We start from the raw sequence: 12,722 nt of genomic DNA, 5'->3' as shown, positions 1-12,722 counted from the left end.
GTGACATGAGGCAAAAATTTCTTACGTAGCGAGTTGTTATGATCTGGAATGCACTGCCTGAAAGGGTGGTGGAAGCAGATTCAATGATAACTTTCAAAAGGGAATTGGATAAATACTTGAAGTGGAAAAAATTGCAGGGCTATGGGGAAAGAGAAGGGGAATGGGACTAAATGGATAGCTCTTTCAAAGAGCTGGCACAGGCACAGTGGGCTGAATGGCCTCCTTCTGTGCTGTATCATTCTATGATTAGAGTAAAAAACCCAAAAATGGCCAAACAAAGTGCCTTCATGTCTGAAATGCATCGAGTCACGTGTGTTGAAGGGAGTTAACAACTTGCACGTAATCATATAATTAATACGTCAAGGCAAATAGTGGTCAAAATAATAATGTTAAGAATGTTCAAAATGTTGATGCTATAATAGTGGGAATTACTAAAGCCCCCTAGTGATTATAAGAAACAGCTGATACACAGTGCCGAGTACACTTATAGATCAGTGTTTTGCCAGTTATACATATAGTTTACATTCTATAATTCAAGGTGAAATATTCACTGCTCATTGATTGAACGACCAATGTTTACAACTTTAAGGTTGGGGAGAGGATATTAATACATGCCCATTCTAAAAGTGCACAGCTGCCATTTCTATATTTTGCATCGCACTAGCGCCTGACTGAATCTTAACTTAGAATGCTGGTGTGTTTGTATGAAATTCCTGTCTGCTATTCTGATTGAGGAGTAAGCCCATTTATTTCAAGTCCTTTGGGTTTTAACACCCTTTATCTATCCACCATGATGATAAGGTTGGGTTCTTTCAAGTATTTTGCTTTCATTTCATCTTGGTCTGTGTTTCAGAATGCTACATAGTGATAATTTTGAAAACTTATTAAAATTTTAATTACTTTAAAAATACTTTTAATCAGATTTCACTGCACATTACAGAAATAAAAAAAAGGTGGATAAAACTCAAACTTTGTCTCACCTTCACCAACTTTGATTTTTTGTTTTAAAAACATTTGTCCTACTGTTTCCCCTCAGCGGTAGAACAGTTAAATTGCTTCAGAAACCAGGCCTTGGTGCACACTGGCAAAGTAACTTTTGACTGGCATTTTGAGTGCAGCGAAATCTTGAACGCACAATATTAGCCGATATTAATACCACTGTTACACGAACATACCAACAATGATGGACAAGAAAAGATCCTGTGGTCCATCCAGCCTGTCCCACACAACTGTGATGCCTTGTCCATCACAATATATTCAGTTTAATATATCAGGACTTTAACCTATATTTAAATTCATTAAAAATGGAAAACTGCATAACAGTTCCTGTTCATCTACTATACCATTTAACTCCTGGAGAGTTTTATCATTGCTGTTGTCTGGGATACTGTGAAATAGTGATGACTGGTTATGCTCTTCACTAGGAGTATTTGGAGATAAGCAAGAGAAAAGGGGCTGGATTGAGTCTGATGCGATAACAGCAAATGTTGGATTCCCATGTTTCTTGTAGTCATTTGTGGTCACATTGCTGTGCTCCGGTGCGAGATGGAGGTTATGGAAATTGTCCAGAGCCTGTGCATCTGACTCACTTTGCCAGGAGCTGAAGACTTGTAAGGATTGCTTGTTGCTGCTGTTCGCTTCATTTAAGCTGTTGGTCTCAGACCTTGGATAGTTCCCATGCTTCACGTCTTGTATCCAGTAATAGTTGATGCTACTGATGTTGGCTTTGGTCAGGCTACCACAACAGACAACCTGGACCTGAATCTTTGGACTTTGCTCCTCTTGAAGCTCTTTTACATCCTTTTAACACAAAAAGTAGAATAAGTTAGAAATGTTGCTGCTTTGTGATGTATCTGCCAACATTTATCTGTGCTATAATGATGTCTACTCCCTACTTAACTATATCATGGGAGCACCATTACCACAAGGAATGCAACGGTTCAAAATGAAGACCCAACACCAGCTGCTCTGGACAATCAGGAATGGGCAATAAATGTGGCTGTGCCACTGTCAGCCACATCCCATCCACAAATAATTTGTTTTTAAACTCCTACTGTCAGTACCAGCTCCTCAGCTTAGTAGGCATGTGAAACAATAGTGGGTGATTTAAAGATGGGTCATCAATCTTTACCTGAATAACCACCAGCAACAATTTGCACTTCTACAATACCTTTCCTGTAACAAAATGTCCCAACTCAATTTCAACCGTAGAAGTACAGAAGTTTATAGCACAGAAGGAAACCATTTGCCCATCATGTCTATGCTGGCTGTTTACTAGAGGGCCATTATGAAGGTTACAACTGAAACTGAAAAATACAAGAGTAGCAAGGAAATGACGCAATCTTGTGTGGTAAGTTGCTTGTATGGAAAATTGGAGTCTTACAACTAATGCCTTTTTGATTTCTTAAGTTCTATATGTAGGGATATCTATATGTAGAATCAACTGGGCTGCTATTCCTCTCCTGGTAAAATAGCCTGTCGCTCTCATAATGAAGAATGAGCAGTTGGACAAGAATTACCTGCCATAATTTCTTTGGCATCCATTTGGCAAGGCTACTATTTGCAGGATCTGGAACGTTGGGCCAGAAATGTTTCTTAATTCTGTGGATTCAAAAGGTAAATGGAGAAAAAAATGCCACTTTACTACGATGCCTCCAGAATTGTCTACTGATGTTCTTTTGTTAGCTAGTACTGTATTTCAAACATTTTTACAGGTCAAAACACATTTCTGCCATATACCTGTGTCGTTGATAGATACAGGCTGCTATCACAATCAGTGCCATCAACAGAGAGAACAAAAAGATGACCATCAGGAAGGCTTCAATTTCTCCATCATCTGATATTGGAAATGTAACAGTTATTAACGTCAAACACAAAGATAACAACTTTTCATGGTACAAAACTAGTGAGTGAAAACCTGCACATCAAGTTAATGTAACACTGAGCAGACTCTGCCTTGTAAAGTACAGTACACCTCAGCTAAAAGTTAACAGGGGTAATTTTCATCTCACTGCCACCCCGTTTATGCCTACAATTCTCGTGCCGACTTTGATTTAGGCAGCCAGCGCTCCCACCAGAAGCAGGCAGGGGGGCCTCGTTCATAAATAAAAATAAGGGTAAAATGACAGTTAGGATCCCAATGCCGTTCTCATCTCTACCCACGTTTACGCCACCAGCTCCTCAACCCACCCACAAACCATGGGCGGTACAAGTTGGGAGGCAGCCATTTCCAATGGTATTTAAAGGGATCCTCACCTGCTCTCAGTTAACATACTGCAAAGGTTGGGCAGACATTTTGCTTGTATTAGATAGTGTATTTTAGCTACTTAGACAATTTTAAAGTTCTTGTAGTGGCTGTGCAATGTTCTTTATTCTTAATGGCACTCTGGCTAGAGGATGATGATGAGGAGGAGAAGCATCAACAGGATGAAGGAGCAAATAGATCTACAGCTGTAGATAGACCAAATAGAAGGAGACTTGTTCACAGGAACCCTCACCTCCTAATAGATCTCCTGCAATGGTTTTTGTTAACTCCTGCTCCTCCTTCTGTGCCGTGGCTTATTATTATTACTCATTCACAAACAGACGTAAGCCTCTTTCTCCAACTACGCTGTGCAGCGTGCAACACATGCTACCATTCTGCTAACTCTTCCAGGGTATATTGCAGAGTACCCCTAGTGCAATCCAAACATCAATCCCATTGTTTTAGCATATAAAATATCAAAGCGGGCTGTGGATGCGTTACTGCCCATTTTGCGTTACCGCTCAAGGCAAATTTACACTCCAGTGAACTTTGTTTGCGTTTATGGTCTACTTTGAAGTAAACTGTTTTGAAGTAAAAGATTTCCACTTTGTCAACTTTCTAGCTCTTCCATGCAAACTATATCTTTTGCACTAATTTACCAAACAAGAAATTAAAAGTAAGAAATATTCTGCTACAATTAAAACCAGTAAGAAACTGGCTGCCTAAATCAAGGCTGAGATAGATAGATTTTTGGACTATGGAGGAATTAAGGGATATGGGGATTGGGCGGGAAAGTGGAGGTCGAAGGTCAGCCATGATCTTACTGAATGGCAGAGCAGGCTCGTGGGGCCGTATGGCCTACTCCTGCTCATATTTCTTATGTTCTTATGAAAACTTTAATATGTTTTAAATTATTTAGTAAAATACTTAAATGAGGTGCAACAAATTTTTTTTTTACTGTTTTAAACATGGTAAACTTTGCTGAACTATAAAGGTTTCGGCATCCATGTTATAATTCTTACCAAATGTCTTGGTAGTAATGGTTAGACTGGAGCCGGCGGTGCTTCCTGCATCTGTGGATACCATGATGTTCACATCATACACTGTGTTTGCCGATAGACCAGAAAGAATGTAATTGTTTTCAGATCCATTTACGACAGCAGCTGAGGAGAAGGGAAGATAAATAATTCTGTTGGAGTCAAAGAAATACTGCAGACAAACCACTAAATAAATGGGTTATGAAACCTGTCATTGATAAATCCAAAATGGATTTCAATCCAAACAAGTTTGGCAAATGGTTAATGGTTATTGGGAGTGGTGTGGCCACCGGCAAAAATGAGAATTTATGCCTGGTTGGTATTGGTGAACTCACAACACTTACAGGCAGCAATGTTCCTCAGTCTCTAAGAAAGTTGATTTTATCACTGCCATGGTAGATAAGTAATGGGGGGATGGGGGCAAGGGGAGCTGCATGTATATAAATATATTGAAGGGCAATTGTTTAAAGCAAAGAAATATATTTAGCTGAAAGCTCCAAATAAAATGTAACAATATTTTACTATACAGGTGGCATTAAGACCAGTGGTAGCTGAAGAAAATGGCCGCTGCAGTATGTAAAGTTATTTCAGCTGGTATCAGAACATGTTCATTTTTTAAAAATACAACCAGGTATAAGAAACACAAGAGAAACATTTGACCCACATGAAGTCATCAAACTGCTGTTGCCAAGATGTTCCCACAATGTCCTTCAATACCCACAACCAGAGGGATTAGATCTACAAAGGTGGCCTCACTTTTCCTTTAGCTAGGACATTGCACCCTGGACTTGCTAATCAGCATTATTTCAATGCCTGGCTTAAAATAAACTGGTTTCCAATGGCATTAAGATAACGATGATCAGAAAATTCAGGCTTGCGTTCCTACTGACCAAACCAGGTCCAACCCCATGCACAATCATACAACATGTCTCATAATCTTTTATTTAGTTCCTTTAGGATGGTAATGAAGGCAAAAGGCTCTGTCAGAACAGATGAATTATGGCTTTGCAAGCAGGTACAACAATTGTGAAAAATAAGTCTTTCATGTCTCTTTAAATCCAAGATGGCGGTAGGCACCAGCCTGTCCAGCCCGTCCATAGTTTTCTTTGACCTTGTGATTAGTCAGGTTAATAGTTGGAAATACTAACTTCTGCATAGCTTTGAAGACAGAAGCCGAGCATGGTTGATTGTCTGCTGCAGATATGTAAACAGTTAGGGACAGTAATGCCAAAAATTGCTAGATTAATGCTCGCAGTACTCCAGAGAGGGAGACCAAAGGGCCGATTTAACTCCCATTTTATCTGTCTGCTGCGTACAGAGGGTGTGGAGGACGGTGATAAGATGGGAGGGGGCATTCGTGCCACATTCCCGAAGCGTTTCCTCACCCCACCATTTTTACTTACCTGACTTCAGGCACAGGAGGCCGCCCGCCCCAGAGAAGTGGGAGCCTCATTTATTGAGCAATGTCGTGTCCTGATGGCTGGCAGCAGCAAGGATCCCGGCTCAGGTAAGTCTATTTTTACAGGTTCCTCTTGGGTGAGGAGGAGCAGGAGTGGTCCTCCTGGCCCCACAATGATGCCATGGGCCTCCACCACCCAGGCAGCCCCACTCAATACAAGTTTACAGACCAGAAGGAGGCCATTCTGCCCAATGTATCCATTCTAGCTCTTTGCTAGAGCAATCTAAAACTAATCCCATTGATGCGCTCTCTGAATAGCTCTATATTTTCCTCTGCTTCATCCGGTTTTTCATTCAAAGTGTAACTGTCTCCACCTCACCCACTCCCTGTGGTAAACTTTTGCATGCTGTGTAAAGGAATTCCTCCTAACCTCCCTCCTCACCGTCCGTGAACATTTTAAATTGATGACTTCTAAACAGAGGAAAGAGTCTTTCCTAATCAGTCTAGCAAAATTCTTCATCATTTAAAAAATCATTGCACGGTACACCAACTGTGGGCTAAACCTTGCCTTGTATAAAGTCACTGCTTCTTTACTCTTGTAGTCTTATGCCCCTAAAATAAAAGTAGCTCGACATCTCCATTAAAACAACCATGTCCTCAAGCTGTCCCAGTAACACAATCTTTCATTAAATGTGCCGGAGGCAGTGAAAATGGCAATTTCTGAGTGAATCGGAGTCATAACAATTAATTTACCCATATCATAACTAAATTAAGCATAATCATTACCGGTGGTTTTACTTACATTTTAGCATGCCATTCTTATTTTTGTATAATACTGTGTAGTTCCTGATAAAACCATTCCGATCATCAATTGGAAGTTCATCCCACTCAAGCTGTACTTTGGTCTTCCAGATCTGCTTCGATCTAATTACAGGACTGCTTCGTGGGGCTGCAATATTAATGACATCAATGTGAGAGCAAGCAGGACTTTCCATTATTATTTTCTCTCACCTTTTTCTGGTAATTTTCTCCCTTCCCTTCCTCCTTCCCTCCTTGCTGGTGTACTGTTTTATGGATGTTACCTTGCCCAATTGGACATACTTCATGTGCGTGCCTAAAAGACTAGCCGACCACGGGGAGCATCTCAGTTGAGCCTAATCCTGTCCTCACCTGGTATTCGTATGTGCAAACAGGGTTGTGAATAGGAGTAGGAACTCCAGCAGATTTTTCTCTGTCTCAAAAGTAGTTTCCACCCAATGAGACATTTTTAATATTATTTTAGAGTTATGTTATGTGAAGCATTTCTTGGAAAACTGTAATGGCTGTCTGAATTTTGCTCTATAAATTAATCAAATGATCGGTTATTTGAAGGACAAGTAGTACCTCATGTTAATTTTGTATCAGCCACACAGACGAAATTGGGTTTTCCAATTTCTATCAGGCATCAAAACAGCTTATTAGGCCACTAAGAAGCCTGAGTTCCTGCAATTCTTCTTGTTTATATATATATCAAAGTGTTAAAAATGGTTAACATTTTGATTGTTTGATGATTTAGAAGAAACTATTTAATCTTCAAAGGAAAGAAAGCAGTCCTAAAACCCATAGACTCTCCCCTAATCATTAGTCTTCTATTTCATCTTACCTTTGCTAGGGGTATGGAAGCCTGTAAGCAGTTATACTCATTATCAAGTCTGTGTTGTCATGAGTTTGCTGAGAATAATTGCAAGGATGTCAGACGTAGAGAGAGAAATTGGTCCTCGTTATGCCTGTTTTCTGGGCAGAAAACAGCAAAAGGTACTAATCTCGGATGCAATGTCCTGTGCCCAATCTGCGCCTGTATTACGGGCACCATCATATTAATAAAGGCGGGGTTTCCAGGCTGGGCCTGCTCCGCTCAGGATTACATGTGTCCTAACTAGCAGGCCTTAAAGGGACTGCTGGAGGCCGCCACCAAAATGTAAGTACTTCTTTTCATGCTCCTCCCAGCTCCATGCTGCTACTGTCGTATGTTAGCTCCCCTCCTGTCCTCCTCCCCACTCCCCACCCCCACCCAACCAACTAGGGAACAGGCTATTTAGATCTTGTATTTTGTAATGAGACAGGATTAAGTAGTAATCCTAGCTAGGCTAGGCTCATAATTTTTCAACCATTAAAATTATTTGTAAAATAATTTTATAATTCCACATTTGTTAAATCTTCCCTGTTGTACCATTTTGGTAAATCTAAACAGTAAATGAGCTTCTTTTTTAAAAAACTGATACTGTGTACAAAACCAAAAGGGCAAACTTTATTCATATTACTTACCACCTTCTTTTGAATATGCCTGAGTAGATGCTGGAATGCCTGGTAAACTATCATAAAGAGGGTAAACCAAAATGCTGTAGAGGCGCATTGGCTCAATATTGTCTGGAAAAGAAATTCACAGGATTTCAGTATAGCTTTAACAAGTATTCCCCCTCATCATTTCTTAATCCGTTAGTATTTTTCTCCCAAAAATAATTCTCAATTTGGCTGGGTTGTTAGCTTTTGTAATTGTAATGTTAACTGAAAGGGGGTTAATTTACTAACTCAGTTTTTACAGGACCACAGGTCAGCAACTACAAACAATTTTTGAGAAACACTTTTGTGTGCAACAAAGTTTTGTTCTATTAATATTTCTTTCAATAACAATGGTTTGAAATTTAATTTGATCCTCAATCCAATATGACAACATTATCATTTTGACACCTATTGCACTTTATCTCAAAGCTGTGGCTAAATAGGGAATTACACATGAAACCTATGATAAATTAATAAAAGGGCAATCAGAAGATTTGGAAGTTCTATTGCTTTCAGATTTTTCCTTAAAAGGAGTCAAATGATTTACAGTTAACCATTGTTCCATCTCTACCTTCAAGTTTAAGTCAATGTTAAGCTTCCTAGATTGAAAAATGATATATAGGTTGTAACAGAAATGAGGATCCATCCTGTTTCAAGCTGTAACATTTCTATGTTATATTCTTCCATTTAAATCAGTGGAAGGCCAGGGCTCTCGGGTTTTAAAATGGAAGCCATGACTGCTTTTCTGTTAAATTTCTGTTTTGTCCTTTTAGCTTCAGAGCCTGTCAGCAAAGTGAATATATACTTCTGATTATCGGCATCACAAATGAATAAGAAATTTAAATTGTTCTCTGTTAACTGATCTCTAAAATTGATTTCTGTTTTTTGTGTATGTGTGTGTATGAGGGGTGGAATAATTGGAACAGGGCAATCAGATTTAATTCAGTCCCTAATTTAAAATGAAACATTCTGTCCTTATTTCTATTATAAATTCGGATAGCCACATTTATAATGGAAACTGCCTATGTAAACTTATGCTGTAATTACATCCTCCTGCCAGTAGTGGCACTGTGGCACCTCAGTTAAGCATTGCCTAGTTCTTCAGTATGTACTGCAAAGAAACTCCTCTTTTCCCAGCCAACTGTACTCCTCTGTTTCCAAAATTATCCTAAGTTTTGCTAATTCAAAATCAAAGTATTATATACAAATAAAGACAGAATGTCTGACTTTAAAATAGGTATCCTATCATGTCTGCTCCCGGGTCCAATTAACATCTCTCCCCTCTAATCCCACTTCACCTGAAGACTACACTTGGTCTTGACTCCCTGACTATAAGGGCATCAAGTAGCATTTTATATTTATATGTGTGCAGTGAAGCAAACACACAGCTCCTGTGTGGAATACAGGTGCAAGCTACAAGGCATGGCACATCTCTGTGTACATTAATGACTTGCAGATAAATCCCTATCAGGGCAAAATTGCTTTTATTAATTAATCAATGCACGCAGTTTTCTGCTGCGATAAAGAGACAGTCGTGAGTAGTAACAGCTGTCCCATCGGAGGCATCCTGCTATTGTTGTCTCAAAGTTAGTATCTGTGACCTGAGGTGTTTATTTTGACACACGGTTCTCACCGCTCATCTTCACTGCCACTCAAATCTAATATATTTCTGTGCCAAAACAGGCCGAAATGAGCATCAAGGTGTGTGCCTTCAGTAAAAAGTTAATCAAAAGACTCATTTTAAAGAACTCTGAAATGGACTAAAATCTTAAAATGATTTCTTATGTTGGACTCAAAACAGTTCAATGTATGGTAAAAGTTACATTTTGTATTGCTATTTTATCTACTGAACTTAACTTGCTTCTGCGAATATTTATTTCTCATAATAAACAATTATTGGACAGCTCTTTCAACAAGCCAGCACAGGTATGACGGGCCGAATGGCTTCCTTCTATGCTGTAAGGTTCTATAACTTATGTCTTAGTGACAGCCTTGGATCAGTGATAGTATTCTTGCCTTGGAGTCTGGAGGTTGTAGGTGCAAGTCCCACTCTAGAGACTTACGTAAATAATCTAGCCTGACACTTCAGTTCAGTAAGAATTGAGGTTAAACTGAAGCCTTATCTGCCCTCTCAGGTGGGTGTAAAAGATCCCATGGCAAGATTTGAAGAGCAGGGAGTTGTCCGAGCCAACATTTATCCCTCATCCAGCATCATAAAAGATTGTCTGGTTATTTATCTCTTTGTTGTTTGTGGGACCTTGCTGTGTGCAAATTAGCTGCTGTATTTCTCTACTTTGCAATAGTAGCTACACTTTGAAAGTACTTCAGTGCCTGTGAAGTGCTTTGGGAAGCCTTGTGGTCGTGAAAGGTGCTATATAAATGCAAGCTCTTTCTTTCTTTATCCTGAAATATATAGTCTGTCAATGTGGTTTTCTACCTATTGAAGAATCAGGAGTACCCTGTGGATCTCTACTTGTTCAGGTAAAAGGGCAGATTATTAGCCTTGAGACGTGCTACATCCCATTCACTAGACCTATAGGCTCAAGTTTCAATTCATGAGACGAACAGTGCTACACTGGAAGCTGCCTTTTGTGGTGAGCATAAGTAAAAAAAAAGTGCTGGGAGTTAGCCCAAATTGTAACAGGACCCCTGCTTAACCTAACCACAGACCTACTTTGTATTAATACTCTAACTCCTAGGACTTAAAAACTGTTGAGCTACTTAACTCCCTCAATCCAACCTTCTAACCATTACTTCTTAATTTATCTTGTCGGCTCCTACTCCGCTTAACCCTGGTTATGACTTGCACAATGGACCACGGTCCTTCGCCAAGGTTTCTCAGTTAAAACAGTGTTAGCAAAACCATTATTAGGCTAATCAAATTCACCCAAGAATTTAGCATTCAGTTACTTACCTTGTACAATTGCTTTTGTACTATTGGCAGGTACATTTTGCCAGTTGATATTACAGGCAATTTTCTCAGACACCACACACCATTCGACCACATAACCAGTTGTTGTCATGCTGGGAGATTTCCACTGTATCAGAAGGCTGCTGTTGCCATTTGAAGAAGCAAAAACATGGGACAGTGGCGGAAACCCTGCTCATATAACATAAAGAAAGTTGTGGTGAATATTTTGTCTTAAGAAACTGCCATATCTTCTTAGAAGAAGGTAATTTTAATGAACGATAAGTTGTAGGCTGCACTTGCCAATTCCTTGATATGAGCTCTTGGCGAGTGAGGCTTTCTGCCAGGAATAGGCAATCAGAATAATTACTCTAAAGGTAACAAAAAATGATACTTTTTGGTTTAAAGTTTGAAACCTGCATGTACTTCTTGTTTATAAGGAATAGTGGGACAGTACATTGGAACACTTTGGACCTGGATTTTATTGCTATCCATACGGCTAAAGTACTACAATGCAGTTCTGAGGGAGTGCTGCACTGTCGAAGGTGTCGTCTTTTGGATGAGACATTAAACTGCCCTCTCAGGTGGACGTAAAAGATCCCATGGCACTATTTCAAAGAAGAGCAGAGGAGTTCTCCCCGGTGTCCTGGCCAATATTTAACCCTCAACCAACATCAATAAGAACAGCTTATCTGGTAATTATCACATTGCTGTTTGTGGGACCTTGCTGTGCACAAATTGGCTGCCGCATCTCCTACTTTACAACAGTGACTACACTTCCAAAGGACTTCATTGGCTGAAAAGCACTTTGAGACATCCCAAGGTCGTGAAAGGCTCTATATAAATGAAAGTCTTTCTTTCTTTGGCTCTAAGGGTCCTGCGTTAATTGGGTCCTATTGGATATAGGCTCAAAACACAAAACTCAGTTCTCAATTCAATATATGTTGGCAGTATAACTCAAGAGAGATAATAAAGTAGCTGCTATGGGAAATTAAAGGAATTTGCACTGGTGTGGGAAAAGCATCATTGGAGCAGAGATTTAATCTGCTAAAAGGTCTTCCATTTCCACCAATCACAATTCTTACCTTAATGAACACAGAAATTCAGCAAAAATACAAATTAAAAAAATTGAAAAGAGAGTGCCTCACATTCAACAAAATAAGAAAAAAAAAACCTTTGTGGCATTAAAGCCATAATACAAAACAGATCCGCTAAGTAAGCCTCATTCTCAGTGCTAAAGCCAGGGTTCTGTGGTAAGCTGCATACCATGGAATGGATATTCATGCCTGACTTGGATTGCAACACTGACAAAAGTAGGCAAATTCACTAGAAATAGTCAGTATAGATTCACAGATGAACATCATAGTGCACCACTTCATTTGACTGGACACTATTTAGAATGCAGAAGAATAGAATCATGAAAATTACAGCACAGAAAGAGTTCGTTCAGCCCATTGCACCTCTGGCGGAGTTAACTATTTGACTGGAGCTATCTACTCTAATCTAATTTCCCTGCCGTTTGCCTGTGTTCTTTTATATTCTTCATTTTCACATACTTATCCAATTCCCCTTTATTTGATACTATAGCCTTTGCCTCAGTAAAGCATCCCAAGTTCTAATAACCTTCTACGTGAAAAAGTGAACTTCCCTTTTGTTCTTCCAGTGATAATCCTGAGTGTTTGCCCCCTTGTTACCGATTCACCAAACAGAAGAAGCAATCTTTCAATGTTCGCCCTCTCATAAATTTGAAATCTTCCAAAAAGTATTCCCTTAACCTTATCTGTTCTAGTAGACCCACCCCCCACACAATTTTTG

At 39.5% G+C, this 12,722-nt stretch overlaps 1 protein-coding gene across 1 annotated transcript in view; it reads right to left on the bottom strand.

Annotated features, from left to right (window-relative positions):
• Positions 1 to 921: 921 nt before the first annotated feature.
• LOC137299690 (interleukin-6 receptor subunit beta-like) overlaps positions 922 to 12,722 on the bottom strand; it is a 51,685-nt gene continuing 39,884 nt past the window's right edge. The window contains exons 10-16 of the mRNA XM_067968629.1: positions 10,914 to 11,099; positions 7,985 to 8,086; positions 6,483 to 6,629; positions 4,267 to 4,407; positions 2,740 to 2,836; positions 2,520 to 2,601; positions 922 to 1,800 (exon numbers count right to left, since the gene is read on the bottom strand). Coding sequence (XP_067824730.1) covers positions 1,279 to 1,800; positions 2,520 to 2,601; positions 2,740 to 2,836; positions 4,267 to 4,407; positions 6,483 to 6,629; positions 7,985 to 8,086; positions 10,914 to 11,099 — 1,277 coding nt within the window. The 3' untranslated portion in view covers positions 922 to 1,278. The remainder of the gene's footprint in view (positions 1,801 to 2,519; positions 2,602 to 2,739; positions 2,837 to 4,266; positions 4,408 to 6,482; positions 6,630 to 7,984; positions 8,087 to 10,913; positions 11,100 to 12,722) is intronic.

The sequence above is a fragment of the Heptranchias perlo genome, chromosome 29 (assembly GCF_035084215.1).
Source record: "Heptranchias perlo isolate sHepPer1 chromosome 29, sHepPer1.hap1, whole genome shotgun sequence".
Classification (NCBI taxonomy): domain Eukaryota; kingdom Metazoa; phylum Chordata; class Chondrichthyes; order Hexanchiformes; family Hexanchidae; genus Heptranchias; species Heptranchias perlo.
This window is presented reverse-complemented; position numbering and strand designations above follow the sequence as displayed.